This window comes from Cetorhinus maximus, chromosome 25, assembly GCF_964194155.1.
Source record: "Cetorhinus maximus chromosome 25, sCetMax3.hap1.1, whole genome shotgun sequence".
NCBI classification, from domain to species: domain Eukaryota; kingdom Metazoa; phylum Chordata; class Chondrichthyes; order Lamniformes; family Cetorhinidae; genus Cetorhinus; species Cetorhinus maximus.
Window position 1 is genome coordinate 42,143,099 of NC_135903.1, and position 23,782 is coordinate 42,166,880.

Sequence of the window (23,782 nt, forward strand, 5' to 3'; positions counted from 1 at the left end):
CATAGCCCCCTGAGCACTCATACAGTCAAAGAGGGATAGAGAAAAGAAAAATTTACAGGGCAAAGACCACAGAGAAGAGAATTGTCATTTCACGTGGGTCCAGAGTCCAGAATTAAAGTCCAATGAGGTATTCCTTCATGGAGGTTGACAGGCCTAAAACTGATGCTGTATTATTTACTTTGCCCAGTGGAGTTGACTTCACATGATGGGATAGGCATGCAGAAATGAATCGGTCTTGTAGGCGATGATAAAGAAGTTCCAGCAGAAACAGTGTAGATCGGGTCAGGTATTCATTCCGGACAGAGCTCCTTTTCTGTGAGGCTGCTTGTAGATGGTAAAATGGCAGACTGAGATTGCAGTACTGCAAGGCAGTATAACTGGTTCCATCACATGTGTATCCCTTGTTTGGGTGCCTGAGGCGGTTAATTGTCTCACCTATTAAGAATTGAAAAGAAGGTTGCAGGGTCCTTTGTCCTAGCAAACAAATAGACTCTGGTTGCTCAGCCTGGCTTATGAAATGCAGGTGGCCTTTGCATAGTTCTCTTTTTGGGCTTCAGAGACAAAATTCAATGTGTCGTTCGTGTCTCTTCAGAGATAATGAGGTGTAAGTTTCTTCGAAACTGCCAGATAGGCTCTTTTGTTCAGGGTTCATAGACTGACATAGATTCAGCCATTTTAAAAGGTCTTTGCCAAGTTTTTAAATTTTAGAAATAGCCATGAGGATATCAATATCTATTTTATAAAAATATACGGGGTGAGGTCTTAGTCCCCTCACATATCTGTTGGGCAGGGAAGGAAGGGAAAATGAATCCCAGATTTTCCATTATTCTCTCTGTCAAAAAGGTTTCCTAATTTTGCAACTAAATGGCCTAGCTCTAATTATAAGGTCATAGAAATCATAGAAAATTTACAGCACAGAAAGAAGCCACTTGGCTCATCATGTATATGCCGACAGTCCCTCTTGTTCTAAATTTCTCCAAAAATGGAAACAGTTTCCCTCTATCTGCCTTGTCATATCTCTTTATCATTTTATAAATACCTGCGTTAGATCACCCATTAACCATCTAAACTCAAGATTTGTGACCCGTCATCATAATTTAACCCTTTAAGGGCCCAATCCCTTTAAGTTGGAGCTGTTGGCTAGATTTTGTGCATTGTCGACTATTTAGATGCTGCGATGGGGTGGGAACTTGGGCCAGCCAGCCATTTCCACTACAGGTTTGGTCAATCACAGAAAAGATTCCACTTTATTTGGTGAAAATGAGACTGTGTTTCCTTCCAGCTGTATTCACTTTACTTCCATCATACTCCTACTTTGGTTTTACTCCTTTCTTCAACTAACCTTTGAAAAACTGCCAACCCCCACCATTTTCTGTTAACATTTGCATTTTAATTTTTTTCTTCGATTTTGTATATTTCTGACTATTGCAGATCTTTTGGCAGCACTGGTGACATGAACATGTCCCTTTGAATTATTTATTTTCTAATTCCACTCCACACTTAACTTTTTTTAAACCTTAGTCACCAACATCCTATCTTAATGTTAGCCAAACTTAAATCCTCCTCCCACCTTACACATTCTCAAACTCTGGGGGCTCCTCCTCAGGGCCTCATCTTTGACTTCTTTGAAGTCACTGAAGTATATTGCTAACAGCACAAAATATTCTCCGAAAATGGGTGCAGGCAACAATATAGAAAGCTGCCTTCAGAAGAAACTGGCTAAAAGCTCTGAACTTACTATAAAAGCATTTTTACATAGAACAGGAAGTAGAAAGTGAAAAATATGTGAAAACTATTTCAAAGAGTGAAAACATTTTTGCTATTTTTGGAAGTGTGGCAAAGCTTGCATATCTACTTCTGTTACAAACCTAGGGACCTTGCACTCAGATCGCAACCAGCCAAGGACCCTGCCCGCTGCTTGCACCCACCTGGGGACCCTGCCCTTGGATCGCACCCAGCCAAAGACCCTGCCCTCAGCTTGAACCCACCCAGGGACCCTGCTCTCAGCTTGCACCCACCCAGGGACCCTGCTCTCAGCTTGAACCCACCCAGGGACCCTGCTCTCAGCTTGCACCCACCCAGGGACCCTGCTCTCAGCTTGCACCCACCCAAAGAATGCTTAATAAACCGAGTGCTAAAGTTGGTAATTTCGTGCTTGTGGGAATTCGGTGCAGAGGGGGAAGGAAGTGTTGCATTTCATTCTTTTCAATTTACCTTAAGCTAAGAAACTGTAACTTGCTTTTGCCTTACTAATAACTAGTTAACTTATCAAATAAATAAATAAGGGTAGACAGACTTGGCAGTGCTGGTGGTATGCCGTAACTGCAACATGTGGGAGTTTGTGGAAAAACGTTGCAATCCCAGATAACCATATATGTGGCAATTATCTTCAGCTTGAGCAAATTTGGATCAGAGTAGTTGAACTGGAGGCAGAGTCTCTGACACTGTGGGGTATCAGGGAGGGGAAAGTGTTACCTTGTTCCAGGAGGCAGTGACACCCCTTAGCTTAGGTAGTACTTAGAGTCGGTTGGTGGTCAGGGATAGGAGAATATGACTGTGAGACAGGCAGGTATAGGAATCAAACATGAAGTGATAGGAAAGTACCTGCAGTAAACATTGTTACCTTGGAGGCAGAGACAAGAGAAATTATCTTGGGGAATGAGGAAATGGCAGAGACATTGAACAAATATTTTGTGTCTGTCTTCACAGTAGAAGACGCAAATTACATACCAGAAATAGAGTGTATACAAGGGGCTAGTGATAGTGATGAGGTATCGGCAGAGAAAAAGTATTAGAGAAACTTAAGGAAGTAAAATGCAACAAATCCCCAGGACCTGATGATCTACATCTCGGGTTCTAAAAGAGGTAGCTGCAGAGAGAATTGACCTGCTGGTTATGATTTTCCAAAATTCCCTAGATTCTGGAATGGTCCCAGCAAATTGGAAATTAGTAAATATAACACTGTTGTTTAAGAGAGGAGGGAGAGAGAAAACAAAGTTCTACAGGTCAGTTAACCTGACATCAGTCATTGGGAAGATGCTGGAATCTATTATTAAAGAAGTCTTAATAATACACTTAGAAAATCATAGTGTGATTAGACATGGCTTTACAAAAAGGTTATCATCAGTATCACTTGAAAGCACTGTCGCAGCACCTCCTATCATTTTGCTGATGATCGACAGTAGACTGATGGGGTGGTAATTGGCTGGGTTGGATTTGCCCTGCTTTTTGTGGACAGGACATATCTTGACAATTTTCCACATTGACGGGTAGATGTCAGTGTTGTAGCTGTACTGGAACAGCTTGGCTAGGGGTGTGACTAGTTCTGGAGCACAAGTCTTCAGTATTACTGCCAGAGTGTTGTCAGGGCCCATAGCCAGTGTCGTCAGCCATTTTTTGATATCACGCGAGTGAATTAAATTGGATAACGACTGGCATCTGTGATGCTGGGGACCTCGGGAGGAGGCCGAGGTGGATCATCCACTTCACACTTCTGACTGAAAATGGTTGCAAATGCTTCAGCCTTGTCTTTTGCACTGACGTGCTGGGCACCCCCATCATTGAGAATGGGGATATTTGTGGAGCCTTCTCCTCCAGTGAGTTGTTTAATTGTCCACCACCATTTATGACTTGATGTGGCAGGACTGCAGAGCTTAGATCTGATCCATTTGTCGTGAGATCGCTTAGCTCTGTCTATCACTTGCTGCGTCTGCTGTTTGGCATGCAAGTAGTCCTTGTTGTAATTTCACCAGGTTGACACCTCATTTTAGGTATGCCTGGTGCTGCTCCTGGCATGCCCTCCTGCACTCTTCAGAGTTGTTCCCCTGGCTTGATGGTAATGGTAGAGTGGGGGATATGCCGGGCCATGAGGTTATAGATTGTGGTTGTATACAGTTCTGCTGCTGCTGATGGCCCACAGCACCTCATGGTTGCCCAGTTTTGAGCTACTCAACCTTTCATGATCTATCCCATTTAACATGGTGGTAGTGCCACACAACACAATGGACAGTATTGTCAGTGTAAAGATGGGATTTTGTCTCCACAAGGACTGTGCGATGATCACTCCTACCAATACTGTCATGGATAGATTTATCAGTGACAGATAGATTGGTGAGGATGAGGTTAAGTAGGTTTTTCCCATTTGTTGGTTCCCTCAATCCCAGACTGGCACGTATGACCTTCAGGACTTGGCCAACTCAGTCAGTAGTGGTGCTACAGAGCCACTTTTGGTGATGGACATTGAAACCCCCCTCCCAGAACCCATTCTATGCCCTTCATGCCCTCAATGCTTCTTCCAAATGGTGTTCAATGTGGAGGAGTACTGATTCATCAGCTGAGGGAGGGCTGTAAGCAATGATCTGGTTTCCTTGCACATGTTTGGCCTGATGCCATGAGATTTTACAGGGTTTGGAGTCAATGTTGAGGACTCCCAGGACAACTCCCTCCTGACTATACCATTCTACTTCCACCTCTGCTGGAACTTTCCTGCCAGTGGGACAGGGCACACTTTGAATGCTGATGGAGGAGTAATTGACATTGTTTGCAAGGTATGATCCGGTGAGTATAATGATATCAGACTGTTGTTTGACTAGTCTGTGAGACAGCTCTCCCAATTTTGACACAAGTTCCCAGACGATCGTGAGGAGGACTTTGCAGGGTCGACTGGGCAGGATGTTTCTGGTGCCTAGGTCGAGGTCAGGTGGTTCATTCAGTTTTATTCATTTACAACTTTTCTGTAGCAGTTTATACAACTGAGTGCCTTGCTAGGCCATTTCAGAGGGCAGTTAAGATTCAACCACATTGTAGGCCAGACTAGTTAAGGATGGCAGATTTCCTTTCCTAAGGGACACGAAGATACAAGAAAAAGGAAGTCTTCTGCAATAGTAAAGGACTTTGATGAGACCTCACCTGGAGAACTGTGTGCAATTTTGATCTCCATTTTAAGGAAGGATATACTTGCATTGGAGTTGGTACGGTGAAGGTTCATTGGATTGGTTCCTGGGATAAGAGGGTTGTCCTATAATGAGAAGCTGCGTATACTCTCTGAAGATGATCTCATTGAAAATATATGATTTTGAAGGAGCTTAACAGGGTCGACACTGAAAGGTTGTTTGTCCTGGCTGGGAAATCTAGAACATTGGGTTTGATCTTTTAGGACTGAGATGAGGGGAAACTTCTTCATTCAGAGGGTTGCGAATCTTTAGAATTGGTGGGATGCAGTCTCCAATCCTCAAGGAAATTAATAAGGAAATAGATTAGTTTACCGCTCTACACAGAGCACACAGGACTGCAGGCCAATGTTGCTGGAGAGTAAATGGGAATCCAATATTTCAATTAGTAGTGACACCTTTAATAAGAAAGTCGTTGTGACTTTGGTAGTGCAGAAAATTCCTGAGGGAAAGCAAAAGGGCAAATAATCCCCAGGGAAATGTCATGCGTCAGTCAGGAGATGAGGACCAGGCATTCATTACCAAGAGGCTGGTAGATGGCTCAAGGTGACATTGACCAAGCGCCAGAACATGCTGCCCACTCAGTGACTATCTCGGCCATTGTCGATGCACGTGTCAGGAAAAATAGGGAAGGGGAGAAAATAGAAACATCTGATGGGCTTATCAGCAAAAGAAAATTCTGCATGCTACATTAACATAACAAACCAAGGGGATAGGACACAGCCTGCTAAATAGTCTCTTGTGGTTAGTGACTGATTAATTATGTTGTGTTGCAGATACTCAGCACACTGAGCCAATTGTTTTTTTAAATTAAACTTACAGTTCCCACCATTTACACTGTCTGTGCTTATCATGGGCAATCACTGGCAATCAATTCCAAGGCTCTGTGCCTTGTTGACCATTTGCAAAGATGCGGTTTTACTGTCCACTCCTTATAATGAACAAATAGCATGAACACCAGTGTGCCCATTGTAAGCTGTGGGAACTATTTCCTGTTCATGCTCCTCATTCCTCTCAGCCATACGCACCGTCCTTGGACATCAGGATAGGCAAACTGTCTGCTGCCAGCTGTTGCTGCCTTATAAGTGACCAGCTGGAAATATTGAAGGGCAACCCAGGAGAATAGCAGGTTTCCACTCAGCACACTGACATGGCTTAGGTGGGGAATACTATACATACAGGCCAGGAAACACAGGCTGCTTCCCACTGCATGGTGATCCCAGTGGCTTCACCCCAATGATGAATGCCGGCTGCTGAGATTCTGACCTTGTCCCCATAGATCACCAATAGAGAGAAAACTAAGGGAAGGTGCAAAAATAGTCAGAAAAAACTTTTTAAAAAACGTTGAATTTTGATTTATGTGTGGGACAACTAGAAATGACAAAATGGTTCTTTCTACTTGCTGGAAAGTGGTAATGAGAGGAAAGTTACAGGGGACATGAAAAAAGATTTATTTACATAGAGGGTGGATCGAATGTGGAATTCGCAGCTGAATGCTGTTACAGAAGCACATGCTGTTAAAAGAGAATCAGATAGTTGCTTGACAATGAGCAATATTAAAGGTATCAGCGGGAGAGTTGGATTAGACCAGGGGGCTTTTGTGGAGAAAAATGCCAGTGCAGACTAATCAGCCAGTTTCTGTGCTGTTATGATCTATCATTGGGAGACCCCGAGCAAATGCCCAATCAGCCACTGTAATTTTAGTGAACAAGTGTGTAAACAAGATTTCTGCCAAAGTGACAGCAGCTAATCAACTGTTCCTGGGGTATGATTCTATGGGTCGATTACACTACAGGATTAGGTGCAAAGCACTTCCAGCTTTATGTTGACACCAACAAAGTGTACATCAGTGGTCAGAGTCCAAACTGACAAAAGCATATTCAAGTTCAGGCATTCTTGATTAGGGATTTTCTGCTTTGTTGAGCCTTCATCCTAGATTTAATCTACATTTACACTGCATCACTGTGAAGCCAAAGTACTTAAAATAATAGAATGATATAGCACAGAAGGAGTCCTTTCAGCCCATTGTGTCTGTGTTGGCTCTCTGCTATCCAACTAGTCTCACTCTCCTGCTCTTTCCTCTTTGCCCTGCATTTTTTTTTTGCACTTAAGTATTTATCCAAAGCTCCTTTGAAATTTGCTATTGAATCTGCTGCTACCATCCTTTCAGGCAGTGCATTCCTAGTCACAAAAACTTGTGTAAAAGAAAAAGTCATTTTGCCAATCACCTTAAATTTGCGTCCTCTGGTTACTGACCCTTCCGACACTGGAGGCAGTTTGTTCTAATTTACTGGATCAGAAGCAATCACATCTCCTCTTAACCTTCTCTGCTTTAAGGAAAACAACCCCAGCTTCTCCAATCTCTCTATATAACTAAAATCCTTCATCATTGGTATCACTCTAGTAATCTCTTCACACCAATGCTGCCCTCATAAGGTGAAATGCAGCATATGATTCGATGTTCGCTGGCAGGAAAGAATGTTGGATGGCTGCCCTCTTCTGGTGGACAGACTGTTCCTTCATGATGCTTTTTTATGAAGTTGTTAGAATTGTCTTGGTGATTCCTCGCTTCGATGTACGTAACATTCACTCCATTCCCAAAATATCACCCAAGTGTGAAATACTTAAATACTGACAGATGGACGTGGACAGCAGTTTGGTTCCAGCTGAGTTTTAGCTGATGTTCACTGAATAGTTTTGTGTTACAAATTGAAGCCATCCTAGGGTATCTTCACACTTCTTCTACCAGCATGGAGCAAATTTAATTCCTCTATCCACACTTTTGTTGGAAGTTGACAATTGGAGACTAGCCTGCCCCTCCATCTAGAACTGATGGAGCAGAGGTTCTGGAGGAAAGTCATCGTAACAGGTCAAACATGGGCAAGGAAACCTTCTGCTGATTCCCATGTACCGCCCTCCCTCAACTGATGAATCAGTGCTCCTCCATGTTGAACACCACTTGGAGGAAGCACTGAGGGTGGCAAGGGCACAGAATGTACTCTGGGTGGGGGACTTCAATGTCCATCACTAAGAGTGGCTTGGAAGCACCACTACTGGCTGAGCTGGCCGAGTCCGAAAGGACATAGCTGCTAGATTGGGCCAGCGGCAGGTGGTGAGGGAACCAACGAGGGAAAAACATACTTGACCTCATCCTCATCAACTTGCCTGCCACAGGTACATCTGTCCATGATTGTATCAGTAGGAGTGACCACTGCACAATCATTGTGGAGACGAAGTCCCACCTTCACACTGAGGATACCCTACATTGTGTTGTGTGGCACTACCACTGTGCTAAATGGGATAGATTTTGAACGGATCTAGCAACTCAAGACTGGACATCCATGAGGCACTGTGAGCCATCAGCAGCAGCAAAATTGTACTCAACCACAATCTTCAGCCTCATGGCCCGGCATATCCCCCACTCTACCATTACCATCAAGCCAGGGGATCAACCCAGTTCAATAATGACTGCAGGACGGCATGCCAGGAGCAGCACCAAGCATACCTAGAAAATGATGTGCCAACCTGGTGAAGCTATAAAACAGGACTGCTTGCGTGCCAAACAGCAAAAGCAGCAAGTGATAGACAAAGCTAAGCAATCCCACAACCAATGGATCAGATCTAAGCTCTGCAGTCCTTCCACATCCAGTCGTGAATGGTGATGGACAATTAAACAACTCACTGGAAGAGGAGGCTCCACAAATATCCCCATCCTCTATGATGGGGTTGCCCAGCATGTCAGTGCAAAAGATAAGGCTAAAGCATTTGTTACAATCTTTAGCCAGAAGCGCCAAGTGGATGATCCAAATTAGCCTCCTCCGGAGGTCCCCAGCATCACAGATGCCAGTCTTCAGCCACTTTGATTCACTCCACGTGATATCAAGAAATGGCTGAAGGTGCTGGATACTGCAAAGGCTATGGGCCTTGACAATATTCCGGCAATAACACTGAAGACTTGTGCTCCAGAACTTGCTGCGCCCCTAATAAAGCTGTTACAGTACAGCTACAACACAGGCATCTACTGGCTATGTGGAAAATTGCCCATGTATATGCTGTACACAAAAAGCTGGACAAATCCAACCCGGCCAATTACCACCCCATCTGTCCACTCTGGATCATCAGTAAAGTAATAGAAGAGGTCGTCATCAGTGCTATCAAGTGGCACTTGCTTAGCAATAACCTGCTCGCTGAGCCCAGTTTGGGTTCTGCCAGGGCCACTCAGCTGCTGGCCTCATTACAGCCTTGCTTCAAACATGGACGAGAGAGCCGAACTCCCGAGGTGAGATGAGAGTGACTGCCCTTGTCATCAAGGCCGCATTTGACCGAGTGTGGCATCAAGGAGCCCTAACAAAACTGGAGTCAATGGGAATCGGGGGGAAAACTCCACTGGTTGGAGTCATACCTATGTAAAGAACATATCTTTTTATTTCTGTTGGACTGTGGGCTAAAATTACAATGGCTACAGTTGAAAGACATGTCCTGGAACAGAGTGTGCCATGAAAGACAGGATGGTGCTGAGGATGAGTCTGGTCTAATGGGGAACTGCCTGGCAACATTTTAATTGGCTCCTGACCAGGTGACCAGGGTTTATGTGAGAGCAGTGCAGCAGAATAGGTCCTAGCCTGAAAGGAAAAAGACCTAAAATCTCTCTCCTGTGTGTGTAAGATTCCTCACCTTGGGAGTTCAGCTCTTTTAGAGAGCTGGTTAAAGACAATTTGTTCAATAAACAGTTATTTACTTATTAAGATTATTGATCTGGTACTCATGTTCTGTTAACCTAAGGTAAACAATTAGGTGGTTTGATCAAACTTTTCACCTTTGTCGCGGCTCAGGGAACAGTGGGGCTTGATATTGCAGCACACTACCCCAGTGAGTCATGACACCTAGCACAAAAAAAGATGGTTGTGGTTGTTGGAGGTCAGTCATCTCAGCTCCAGGACATCACCGCAGGAGTTCCTCAGGGTAGTGTCCTCAGCCCAACCATCTGCAGCTGCTTCAACAATGACCTTCCCTCCATCATAAGTTCAGAAGTGGGGATTGTGCAATCATCAGCGAACAATGTTCAGCACCATTCGTGACTCCTCAGATACTGAGGCAGTTTGTGTCCAAATGCAGCAAGATCTGGACAATATCCAGGCTTGGGCTGACAAGTGGCAAGTAACATTCGTGCTGCTCAAGTGCCAGGCAATGAACATCTGCAACAAGAGAGAATCTAACCATTGAACCTTAACATTCAATGGCATTACCATCACTGAATCCCCCATTATCAACATCCTGGGGGGGGGGGGGGGGGGGGGGGGGTTACCATTGACCAGAAACTGAACTGGACTAGCCATATAAATACTGTGGCTACAAGAGTGGGTCAGAGGCTAGGAATCCTGTGACGAGTAAATCACCTCCTGACTCCCCAAAGCCTGTCCACCATCTACAAGGCACAAGTCAGGAGTGTGATGGAATGCTTCCCACTTGCCTGGATGAGTGCAGCTCCCACAATACTCAAGAAGCTTGACACCATCCAGTATAAAGAAATCCGATTGATTGGCACCAGCTCCACATTCACTCCCTCCACCACCAATGCACAGTAGCAGCAGTGTGTACCATCTACAAGATGCACTTCAGGAATTCACCGAGGCTCCTTAGACAGCACCTTCCAAACCCACGACTACTACCATCTAGAAGGACAAGAGCGGCAGATAGATGGGAACGCCACCACCAGGAAGTTCCCCTCCAAGTCACTCGCTATCCTGACTTGGAAACGTATTGCCATTCCTTCACTGTCGCTGGGTCAAAATCCTGGAACTCCCTAGCAGCACTGTGGATGTACCTACACCAGCGGTTCATCTGCAGCAAGTGTTGGTTGTTGGAAGAACTCCGGCTCAGAATTGATGAGCTGGAGTCCGAGCTCCGGACGCTGCGGCACATCCGGGAGGGGGAGAGTTACCTGGACACTTTGTTTCAGGAGGCGGTCAAACCATGTAGATTAAGTACCTCAAGTTCAGTCAGTGGTCAGGGTCAGCAGGATGTGACTGCAACTGAGGCAGGTAGAGGGATCCTGTGTTCAGGAACAGAGAAGCCTCAGCTCTTGACCTTGTCCAACAGGTACGAGGTACTTGCTCCCTGTGTGGATGAGGAACAGGGCTGTAGGGAGGATGAGCCAGCTGACCACGGCACCATGGCACAGGAGGCCACTCAAGAGGGGGGAGTAAAAGACAAGTGGTAGTTGTAGGGGATTCTATAATTAGGGGAATTGGTAGCATCCTTTGTAAGCAGGATCGAGAGTCCCGCATGGTATGTTGCCTGCCCAGTGCCAGGGTGAGGGAAATCTCTGACCGGCTTGAAAGGATATTGGAGAGGGAGGGGGAGGATCCAGTTGTTGTGGTCCACGTCGGGACAAATAACATAGGTAAGACTAGGAAAGAGGACCTGTTTGGGGATTATCAGGAACTAGGAACTAAATTAAAGAACAGGTCCTCAAGGGTTATAATCTCCGGATTACTACCCAAGCCACGTGCAAATTGTCATAGGGATGCGAGAATAAGGGAAGTAAACACATGGCTAAAGGAGTGGTGCAGGAAAGAGGGGTTCCATTTCGTGGGGCACTGGCATCAGTATTGGAACAGGAGGGATCTGTACCATTGGGATGGTCTCCACCTGAACCGATCTGGGACCAATGTTCTAGCGAAAAGGGTAAATAGGGTGGTCAACAGGACTTTAAAGTAGAAAGTGGGGGGGAGGGGAAGGGTAAAGCTCCAAAAAGTGTGACTAATGGGAAACAAAGCAGCAGGTTAGTGTGTGGCGGGGGTGGATTAAACTTCATGGAAAATTATGAAAAAACTGAAAAGAAAGGAGAGCCCAGGAGAGGCTATTAAAGTCTCCAGAACACAAAATAGGACAGAGTGTTTGAAAAGGGCTAGGAATCTAACTTCAAGCACATCAGATAAAGGGACGACAATGAGAAAGGGGACTGGAAATACAGGACTGAAGGTGTTGTATCTGAATGCACGTTATATACAAAATAAGGTAAATGAGCTTGTGGCGCAGACTGAAATTGGCAGGTATGATGTGGTGGGCATCACAGAGACATGGCTGCAAGGGGATCAGGACTGAGAGCTAAATATCCAAGGATATACATCTTATCGAAAAGATAGGCAGGTTGGCAGAGGGGGTGGGGTTGCTTGTTAGTAAGAAATGAAATTAAATCGAAAGCAAGAAATGACATAGGGTCAGATAATGTAGAATCTGTGTGGGTAGAGTTGAGGAACCGCAAAGGTAAAAAAACCATAATGGGAGTTATGTACAGGCCTCCGAACAGTAGTCGGGATGTGGGGCACAAGATACACCAGGAGATAGAAAAGGCATATAAGAAAGGCAAGGTTACAGCGATCATGGGGGATTTCAATATGCAGGTAGACTGGGAAATCAGTGTAGTGGATCCCAAGAAAAGGAATTTGTGGAATGTCTACGAGATGGCTTTTTGGAGCAGCTTGTGGTGGAGCCCACTAGGGAACAGGCAGTTCTAGATTTAGTGATGTGTAATGAGGCAGATTTGATAAGGGAGCTTAAGGTGAAGGAACCCTTAGGAGGAAGTGACCATAATATGATAGAATTTACCCTGCAATTTGAGAGGAAAAAGCTGGAATCAGATGTAACAGTATTACAGTTGAATAAAGGCAACTACAGAGGCATGAGGGAGGAGCTGGGCAGAATTGACTGGGAGATGAGCCTAGCAGGAAAGACAGTGGAACAGCAATGGCAGGAATTTCTGGGAGTAATTTGGGAGAGACAGCAAAAATTCATCCCTAGGAGGAAGAAGCATACTAAAGGGAGGACGAGGCAACCATGGCTGACAAGGGAAGTCAAGGACAGCATAAAAGCTAAAGAAAAAGCATACAATGCAGCGAAGAGCAGTGGGAAACCAGGGGATTGGGAAGCCTACAAAGACAGAGGACAACTAAAAAAGAAATAAGGAGGGAGAAGATTAAATATGAGGGTAAACTAGCCAGTAATATAAAAGAAGATTGCAAGAGTTTTTTTTGATATATAAAGGGTAAGAGAGAGGCAAAAGTGGACATTGGGCTGCTGGAAAATGACGCTGAAGTAGGAGTGGGGAACAAAGAAATGGCGGAGGAACTGAATAGGTACTTTGCGTCAGTCTTCACAGTGGAAGACACGAGTGACACTCCCAAAGTTCAAGAGAGTCGGGGGGCAGAGGTGAGTATGGTGGCCATAACCAAGGAGAAGGCGCTAGGAAAACTGAAAGGGCTGAAGGCGGATAAATCACCTGGACCAGATGGATTACACCCCAGAGTTCTGAAGGAGATATCTGAAGAGATAGTGGAGGCGTTAGTGGTGATCTTTCAGGAATCTCTGGAGTCAGGGAGGGTCCCAGAGGACTGGAAAATCGCTAATGTAGCCCCCCTGTTTAAGAAGGGAGTGAGGCAAAAGACAGGAAATTACAGGCCGATTAGCCTGACCTCGGTCGTTGGTAAGATTTTAGAGTCCATTATTAAGGATGAGATTTCAGAATATTTGGAAGTGCATGGTAAAATAGGGCAAAGTCAGCATGGTTTCATCAAGGGGAGGTCATGCCTGACAAATCTGTTAGAATTCTTTGAGGAGGTAATGAGTAGGTTAGACAAAGGAGAGCCAATGGATGTTATTTACTTGGACTTCCAGAAGGCCTTTGACAAGGTGCCGCACAGGAGACTGCTCAGTAAGATAAGAGCCCATGATGTTAGAGGCAAGGATGGATAGAAGATTGGCTGTCTGGCAGGAGGCAGAGAGTGGGGATAAGGGGGTCCTTCTCAGGATGGCGGCCGGTGACTAGTGGAGTTCCGCAGGGGTCAGTGTTGGCACACAACTTTTCACTTTGTACATTAATGATCTAGATGAAGGAACTGAAGGCATTCTGGCTAAGTTTGCAGATGATACAAAGATAGGTGGAGGGACAGGTAGTATTGAGGAGGCAGGGAGACTGCAGAAGGATTTGGACAGGTTACGAGAATGGGCAAAGAAGTGGCAGATGGAATACAACGTGGGAAAGTGTGAGGTCATGCACTTTGGTAGGAAGAACAGAGGCATAGACTATTTTCTAAATGGGGAGAGAATTCAGAAATCTGGAGTGCAAAGGGACGTGGGAGTCCTAGTCCAGGATTCTCTTAAGGTTAACTTGCAGGTTGAGTCGGTAGTTAGGAAGGCAAATGCAATGTTGGCATTTATTTCGTGAGGACTAGAATATAAAAGCAGGGATGTGCTGCTGAGTCTTTATAAGGCTCTGGTCAGACCACATTTAGAATATTGTGAGCAATTTTGGGCTCTGTATCTCAGGAAGGATGTGCTGGCCCTGGAGAGGGTCCAGAGGAGGTTCACGAGAATGATCCCAGGAATGAAAGGCTTAACATATGAGGAACGTTTGTGGACTCTGGGTCTATACTCAATGGAGTTTAGAAGGATGAGGGGGGGATCTGATTGAAACTTACAGAATACTGAAAGGCCTGGATAGAGTGGACGTGGGGAAGATGTTTCCATTAGTAGGAGAGACTAGGACCCGAGGGCAAGCCTCAGAGTAAAGGGAAGACCTTTTAGAACAGAGATGAGGAGAAACTTCTTTAGCCAGAGAGTGGTGAATCTATGGAATTCATTGCCACAGAAGGCTGTGGAGGCCAGGTCATTGAGTGTATTTAAGACCGAGATAGATAGGTTCTTGATTGGTAAGGGGATCAAAGGTTACGGGGAGAAGGCAGGAGAATGGGGTTGAGAAACTTATCAGCCATGATTGAATGGCGGAGCAGACTCGATGGGCCGAATGGCCTAATTTCTGCTCCTAGGTCTTATGGTCTTATGGTCTAAGAAGGCAGCTCACCACCACCTTCTCAAGGGCAACTAGGGATGGACAATTAATGCTGGCCCAGCCAGCGAAGCCCACATCCCGTGAGTGAATAAAAAACAAGTTAAGGCCTGGCACCACTCTTGGTTACAACTGGTGCATGACTCAGTGAGTGAACAAGGGAGACTGCAAGGTAAGCTTCTGCAGTGCAGCTCACTTCCAGCCAACGGGCTTGTTGTGTGAATTGAAATTCCTTCTGTTAGCTTTCATTCCACAGAAACGTGCAGCGTTGAGATTGAACAGCAATCTCATTTTATTAGAGTGATTCTGAGAATGACATTGACGGGTGACCATCTCGGAAGCAGTGAGTGTGCAGCCCAGGAATTCCACCTCTAAAGTGAATGCTTATACGTCTACTATCTTTGTTCCATGCTCAGGCTTTCCGAGATGAAGTCCCTGTGAGTGTAGGGTCGCCGCTGACACACTGCAGAGCCATTCTTGTTATTCCAACATTCCAGTCTGTGCCTCAATTCAATGGAGGGTGCTGAGGATTTGCAGTTGATCACCAGTTACTTTTCTGTGGGATTTTGCAGCAGTGTAAATCTAGTTTGTCATTGCTGATGGGTTTCACTTTCCTTAAAGGCTTCTGGCTAACAGGGTGTACTCTGCTTTTCATTCCAGGCTTTTCTGCGGACAGTATCGAAGGAGCTCTGTGCTTCCTGCAATAAGACTGTGTACCCCATGGAACGGCTGGTTGCTGATAAGCTGGTTTTCCACACCACCTGTTTTTGCTGCAAACATTGTAAAGCTAAACTGAGGTAAGATACGAAAGCATAACTCTTGTTAAACTCTGCCATCCAGCTCCTCTCTCAGCTCAGATGTTTAAAGCAGTAATTAGCTGAATCATTCAGACCCTGAGCCTGCGCTGAGTTAATCAATTAAGTTATAATTGGCCTCATCAGCCAACTGCTAATCAGTATTTACCAATTCTGTGTCTGGCCGCCATGGGACTTCAGCAGCTTTACTGGTCCTACCCCAGGAAATTCGGCCAGGGCTCCCGCTCATGCCGAGTCTGTGCGAACCGACACGGCCTGATCTGGAAATATGGCCTCAACATGTGCCGCCAGTGCTTTATACAATACGCTAAAGATAGCGGCTTCGACAAGCTGGACTAAATTACAAAAGGAGCAAGAATGCATTCTGATGCAGTATGAAATGGAAATGCATGTGTTGAACAACTTTCTACTATATTCACCTGGAAGAAGTAAACTTGTGATGCTCCATTTTTGTAAATAAAATTAAATTGTCCTTACAAAAAAAATTCCTGTTGGAGGTCTGCATGTGCTGAGGATTGGGATGCCTGTCATAATCAAATAGCTTCTGTCTAATTTTACAAATGATCTTTGACTGTTTGAGTGAAGTGCCTGCATTCATGCAACCAATGCCAACAAAACTGAATAACTTCAGGATAGGAGTAGAGAAAAGTTGGACAAAAGCTGAAATAAAAAGTTGTCACAGACTCTGTTCCCTGTAGCTACGGGGTCCAATTTGTGTATTGATTAACTCCAGTTCATATCAATGACTCACATTTACAAGTTACATTATTAATGATTATTAATGATGTGTTGAAAAATGATTTGTGAATGAATGATCTGGCATCTTTAAGGATGGATAAGGTAATGAATGATACCCAATTAAATAATTCTAATTTTCAAACTTAAGACATTTGAAAACGACATAGTTTAACCTCTCTTATCCTTGACATGTTTCCTGTTTGAGAAATTTTATTTATTTCCCTCTCCTAGTTCTCTTGCATGATTCACTATCCCCACCTGAAAGCAGGGACATGCCATTAGATGCCAGACCTCAGTCAGGGCCCTTCTGTAATTGGCAGGAGAAAGTAGTTTCAACTCTGAATGTGGCTTCCCTTCCATTCAGTTAGCTGGTTACTTCAGCCCTGTGACTTGTGACTCTTGTCTGTCTACAGCCTGAACCTAATGCCTGGACTTTCCCAATCTCTACTGCCTAGTGGAGGACAGGGAGAGGAACCAAACACTGGGAGAGGCCTGTAGTGACAGTTATGAGCAAGATGGGTTGCAAACTCATTGAGAACCAATAAGCCTGGAAGCCACTATGATTGACGCCGTAGTAAAAATGTTTATCGTATCAAATTCCTCTCTCTACTATTTGGACAGAGACACTCACTTCACAGGAAGTGTTCACAGGATAACATGGTCTGCAGCAACTTCCAAACAGTCGAGATAGTTCACACTTTGAAACATAATTGATATTGCTACTGCCAAGTCAGAGTGTGAAATCCCACCTGTTCACACCTCCTGGTATTGAGAAACCAAGAGAGAGAGTTGTGAGGGAGATAAAACAGAATTTGTAGTACTGTACTTGATTATTTGGTGTACCCACATATCCCTGAGTGATGGTTGGAGTCTTTGGATTTATACAGTATCTTGTTTCCCTTTGTCCCTTCAGTTTGGGAAGCTACGCAGCACTGCAGGGAGAGTTTTACTGCAAGCCTCACTTCCAACAGTTGTTCAAGAGCAAAGGGAATTATGATGAGGGCTTCGGCCGCAAACAGCACAAGGAACTGTGGCAGCAGAAGGCGGCAGACAGTGACTCCAAGTAAGCGCGATGCCATCGTTGGGGAAGGAGCAGCTGGTTAGCAGTGAGCAAAGCGTGAAGCACTAACACCGTGTCTCTCTTTAACTAAGGACACAACAGCTGCAATTCCTCGTTCAGCTTTAAATAGTGTGTAATTTAGGGGCCATTGCTAACATGGGGGAAGAATTGCTGTTGTCACAGTGTGTAGCCACATCATAAAAAGGGTCATTAGAATCTTCTCTGGTCAGAAGTTCCAAGACAAATCATATACATACAAGGTGTTACAAATACGAACCAGAGAATATCTCGGTGACTGGACTTACCATATTGCTGCCAAACGTTGATCTCTAGTACCAAGACATCTCACCATTCTGATTTGGGATTTATCCACCGATGAGGCAACAGTGCTAGGAACAGCTGACTCCAAACTGCCAGGCCACACAAGTCAAACGGAATAAAAAGCAAAAGTAAACCCAGAATGGATAAAAGCAAAATACTGCGGATGCTGGAAATCTGAAATAAAAACAGAAAATGCTGGAAAAACTCAATAGGTCTGACAGCATCTGTGGAGAGAGAAACAGAGTTAACGTTTTGAGTCTGTATGACCCTTCTTCAGAGCTTCAAACCCAGAATGGAGTTGCCTGAGCTTCATGGGCCAGACTACCGGGGACCATGAGCTGCATATGGCCACATAACACCCTTGTGTTACACACAGTAACCACAGCAATTCTTCCCTCATCTACACATTGCTATGTCTTTGGATTGATAGCCCACCTAATGGGAACAGTTTGCAATTGCACAATATACTCTCAATAATATATATCTTCTTAAAACAGGGTGGCTTTGCCACAGAGAAGTGGTTGTGCCAGATACTATAACTGAGCTTTATACGAAAGGAATGTGAAGACACAATGCCACCTACTAGTCCACTGTGACAGATTAATCTTTTAGTAATTAAAGGTTTCAGTAAGAACCATGGCAATCATGGTGCATCACTTGCACAGCTTACTACATTGTAAACTTTCCTCACAAACCAGAGGGCAGTGCTCCCAACATGACAGCGTTCAAATCAGATTCCTTTTGCTCAGTTCCTTCTCAAAACAGAGCAGGTCTGAAAACAGTTTCAAAGCGGTGCCACAGGCCCTTTAACCCACCCATATGGTCATATATTTTATTAGATAACTAGACATTGGTTCTAATTGTCTGATATATCCAGACCCTACTTTATATTCCAGCTCCCAAGTTAGAGAGAGCATGTACAACGCCTCTTCTCCCAGCCAACTACAGAGAGCAGAGACTCTGTTCCTACAGAGACCAGTATCTCCCACACCCACCAGAAAACAGTTAGAGGTCAATGCAGTCCCCTCGGCACAAGGAGGAGGTCAGTGCTGCTTCCCCTACAGAGGAGGTTGGTGACCCTCTCCCCACTACGGAGAAGGTCAGTGCCCTTCTCCTATTGAGGTCAGTGACCCCACCCCACCTTGCCCATTGAGGAGGTCAGTGACCCCCAACCAGGAGGTCAGTGACCCCCACCCCTCCCCCATTGAGGAGGTCAGTGACCCCACCCCTCCCCCATTGAGGAGGTCAGTGACCACACCCCTCCCCCATTGAGGAGGTCAGTGACCCCCAACGAGGAGGTCAGTGACCCCCACCCCTCCCCCATTGAGGAGGTCAGTGACCCCACCCCTCCCTCATTGAGGAGGTCAGTGACCCCCAACGAGGAGGTCAGTGACCCCCACCCCTCCCCCATTTAGGAGGTCAGTGAGACCCACCCCTTCCCCCCCCCCCCACATCTGTTTCAGTTTTCTGATGGCTCTGTTTTCTCTCCCGATACTGGCTTAATTTCTGAAAATCTTGCATGTGATTTAATTGCGTGGAATTCAGTGTGTTTATTGTCGCATTGTGATATCACTGAATTTCAGAAGTGCTCTCAGGCCCAGGTCCAGCAGATGGAATGCATTTTTTTTTTCAACTGAAACTGTGCCTCAGTAATGGGTTAAATGTTAAGAATAATATTTTGGTACTTGAATGTTTAATATGCGTGTACCTATGCATTTTATATTACGGCTCATCAGTCACAGATCGTTTCCGGGTTTCATTTAAAGATTCAGCGGCCTTTTATAAACTATTGATTTACTGGTCCAGTCCAGCGTACCACCCAAAAAAATACCTGTATCAATCATTCTCTCTCTGATCAAGAATTAAAAATGCTCTAAAAATGCTTAAAAACTAACCAGTGCAGTGACCAGCGGCATGAGACCTGGACTGATGTAACAGCGATTAACAGATGCCTCTGGGTTTGCTTCCTCCATTGAGCAAAATTATCATCCCATCTCAATAACCTTTCCCCTTCACTCCCCAGCTGTGGGCGCAGGAAGACAACCTACACCCGGCACTCTGATGCTCTGTAAGGATAGAAAGTCGGAAGCGGCTGAACTGACTTACATTTTCACTGGCCACAATCTCCAATTGCCCTTTGATGCCATTGAGATTTAAAAGCCTGGATTCATGAGGTGCAAGTATGCGCAGACTGAGAGACACAGACTGATTATAGGGAGCACCAGGGTGCTGGCTGGATGGGTAAAGGTATAAAACCATACAAAGGCCACCAAGGGAAGTGGGGGGAAAAAGGCATTTACCCCCACTGTCTTTTGTTCATTGCCCCCATCTGGAGTCAGCCTCTGTCTGAAATCCTACAGCACTGAATATTTTTAAACCGCTCACATGAGGACCACAGTGGACTCTGTGTCCACAATAAGCTGTTCACTTGCCTCATTCCTCAGTGACTCCCTCCTGCTATTTGTGTGTGGAGCTCAGGTTGCCAGTCAAGTGAAGCTTCACTGTCTTCCATTCTCACCTATTTCAGTTGGAGAGCAGAGTTACATGAAGCTTAATCACAATGCAAAAGTACTGTGTGTACCCATGCACCCCCATTAAATGCCCCCCCACACACATACATTCCCATCAAAGGTGGTGCAATCTGCATTCTTATTACCTTGCCCAGGTACTTAAACTTGCACTTCTACTTTCTCTCAGGGGAGAAGCACATTGCCTCCCCAGCATCATCCCCCACAGAAATTGCCTTTCCCCCAGTCAACAGGCTGCCCTGTGATGCTATCAAGTTTGTAAACTTGCTTATCTCTACCTTTGAATATTTTCTTCTCTCTGTGGCTTTTCCTCTGTGTGTGTATGTGTGTGTGTGTACGCGCATGCACGCGTCTGTATGTGCGTGTGTGTCACATCGATGGCCAGCTGGGAAATTCGCTGTGAGGCCACCCTGGGGTGGGCATTAAACATCGGCCTTGCCAGTAATGCCCATGCGTTGAAAATGGGAGAAAAAACCCAAGCTCACAAAATTCAATCAGGACAAATCATGAGTAAGAAAGACAAGTACGAATTTGAATTGGAGAAATGTCCTAATTTTTACTCGAGTGTAAATGAAATTCATATAATGAAAAAAATTCTTCTGAAATTCATAAATTGAGAGCTTCACTCAGGCAATATAATCTGAAGTTAAATTCTACCCAGTTTGTGGATCCCTATCCTGGAGAGAGATTTTAGTCTGTTGGGAACTCTAGTCAGGTACTGACTGGTCAGCTATGTTGCAACTTTTTTATTGGTGTGTATCCAAAACCACTTCAGAGCCACATGAATGTGATAATAGAAGTGCAGCCTAAGACAAAGCTTTCATACCAGGATTGACCAGTGGAATTGGTAGCCTTATTACACACAACCCACCGCCCCCCCCCCCACCCCCTCACCGCCCACCCATATGTTCTATATATTCTACTAAGGTACAAACTCTCATTAGAAATGTGATACAAAAATAGGAAAAGGAGGCCATTCAGCCCCTCAAGCCTATTCTGCCTTTCAATCACATTATGGCTAACCTGTATCTTATCTCCAATTTACCTGTCTTTTCACCATATCGCTCGGTACTCTTAAGTAGTATAAGTTTATCGATCTCAGTTTTGAACATTTCAATGGCCCCAGTATCCACAACCTTTTGAGTGAATTCCATGACCCTTTGTATGAAGCAATGCTTCCTGATTTCACGCCTAAACGACCGAGTTCTTATTTTAGGATTATACTTTCTTGTTCTGGATTCCCCACCAGAGCACATAGCTTCTTTATATCTACCCCATAGACACCTTAATCATTTTAAACACATGTTACTGTCACTAACTTGAAGAGATATGTTGAGCTTTCACAAATAAGGGTTAATGCAACCTGGAAACTGGGATTTTTATAATGTGACATTATTTTGAGGAACGTCTATACTGCATGCGTAAATCTGTGATCAGCATTTCAGGACCTGATGGTGTATGATGTCTTCCCAAAGTGAAACATTTCAAGTGCTGTTTTGTAATGGTTGCATGCATTTAATATTTGGTGGTTCTTGTCCCTTAGACATTTGTAATCATCTTATCGAGAGATGTGGGGCTATGATCCCCTAATACCCAATTCTACTGGATCTAATCAGTGTTGGAATTAGAAATTGTTCCTAATTAAATACAATAACCACACATTGCACAGCTCTCTGATATAGCACACCTATGGATACATTGGGCATTGTTTAACACATACTGTGAAACTATTGCTATGGCATAAAAAGAATAATGGTCCCTGAACCTTGGTGGGTGGGGTTACAGCAACTGGTCCTCAGAATTGCCAAGTTGATGGAGAAAACCTGGCTGGTGATCAATATCAGGTGAGTCCAGCTAGATGTGGATATTGGAAAAGGATGGGATGGGGCTTGACATGGTGGCCAAACAGCCTGCCAGCGTTCAGCATCTACCTGAAGAAAACCGCCCCCCTGAGTTAAGGCTTTGATACCTGTGGAACTGCACCCTGATATGGGTTGACCCCTTCAGGAGGAGAGTGAGGGAAGAACGGAATATTAATTTTAGGTACTTACTGATATCACATGTTTCACTGATGGTCAGACAGAAACAAGCCAATTTCCCTAGGACACAGCAATCAAATGGCAGTGAATGAGACATTATTTATGATACATTTTAGGAAATAATCCCACATTGTACATGCAGAATGTGATAAACTCAACACAATCAGGATACATCAAGTGTGAATGGACCATTACATACTTCATGCATTTACTACATGTTGCATTAGTGTGATTAGTGAATACACATTGCATGCATCAGTGTGAAAGGAGCAAAACAGCAACATTTTTTTTTAAATTTCAGATTTCCAGCATCTGGAGTATTTTGTTTCTATAAATGTGAATGGAGGTTGTGCAATTCAGAGTGTGACCATATCTTACTTTGTACGCCTATTGCATATGGTTGACACAGCAGCCTCTCCTACCTGAAATTGTTTTGTTCAAACTTGATGCATGTACATGTTGTAAAACAATTCGTTGTTTCATTACTCAATCTGCTTCCCACAATCATTCCCTGAATGTTCCTGCAGAGAGCTGTCACTGTCTGGTTACTGCATTTACAACTTATTGTTACGCAGCAGATATCCCTTGATGCACAGGCCTTATAAATATTGTATGTTTGTACCTTTTTTACTGTTTGTATATCTCTGATCACGACTGTTAAAAGTGCTGCTTTTGAATCTGTGGTTACACCTCTGCTTTACAAATGTTAGAGTTTTTGACATTAAAATATCCATTGTGTAACTCTTTGTGTACAACATGCTTAAAAAATAAGGAGAGAGGGTGAAACTCTGTCTGTCCCTATATCTGTCTTGGTTTCTTTGATTTCATATTGCTGAATGTTAATGTCCAAAAAAATGGTTGCACAATATGTACATTCAAGAACTTTTACTTTTCTGATTAACTATTAGGTTTTCAAATTGAATTCCCGGAAGTCACCACCATGTCTGGACCTGCCACTTGTATATTCCACAAAAGCAACAAGGCTTGGTAAACACATTGGGCTCCATATTAGTACAGAGAGCTAGACTAGGAACATTTGGACCCTGAGGAGCCTGTTCTGTCATTCAATTAGATCATGGACGATCTGCCCACTCCATTTACTCAATTTAGCTCTCTATACCTTGCCTAACAAAAATCTATTGGACTTGTCTATGAAGCTTCAATTGACCCAGCATCCACAGCCTTTTAAGGAAGAAATTTCCAGATTTTTACTACCCTTTGTGTGAACAAGTAACTGATTCTAATTTTAAGAATATGTGCTCTTGCTCTTCATTGCTGCACCAGAGGAAATAGTTTTCAGTGTATACCTTACCAAATTCTTTTAATATTTTAAACACCTCACTCAGATCACCCGTCAAATTTCAATGCTCAAAGGAATTTCAATCTGAACAATTGCCTTAAGCCTATTCATGAATCTGTAATACCATCGATTCTGAGTACTCGGGGCTGTTTGATCAATGGAGTGAAGTTGACAGAAGAACACCT

General features: G+C 44.3%; 1 protein-coding gene, 1 long non-coding RNA gene and 1 pseudogene across 4 annotated transcripts in view; all 3 read left to right on the forward strand.

Annotated features, from left to right (window-relative positions):
• The window catches only part of limd2 (LIM domain containing 2), a 50,969-nt gene extending 33,290 nt beyond the window's left edge, over window positions 1-17,679 (forward strand). For all 3 annotated transcript variants that reach the window (XM_078529847.1, XM_078529848.1, XM_078529849.1), the window contains exons 3-4: window positions 15,457-15,593; window positions 17,263-17,679. In XM_078529847.1, coding sequence (XP_078385973.1) covers window positions 15,457-15,593; window positions 17,263-17,416 — 291 coding nt within the window. In that variant the 3' untranslated portion in view covers window positions 17,417-17,679. The remainder of the gene's footprint in view (window positions 1-15,456; window positions 15,594-17,262) is intronic.
• Window positions 15,775-15,974, forward strand: LOC144668078 (small ribosomal subunit protein uS14 pseudogene; annotated as a pseudogene).
• Window positions 17,680-18,924: 1,245 nt separating the features above from the next.
• Window positions 18,925-23,038, forward strand: LOC144668080 (uncharacterized). The gene is made up of 2 exons (XR_013573418.1): window positions 18,925-18,974; window positions 19,149-23,038. It is a non-coding gene; the product is annotated as an uncharacterized LOC144668080 (long non-coding RNA).
• The last annotated feature ends 744 nt before the right edge of the window (window positions 23,039-23,782 follow it).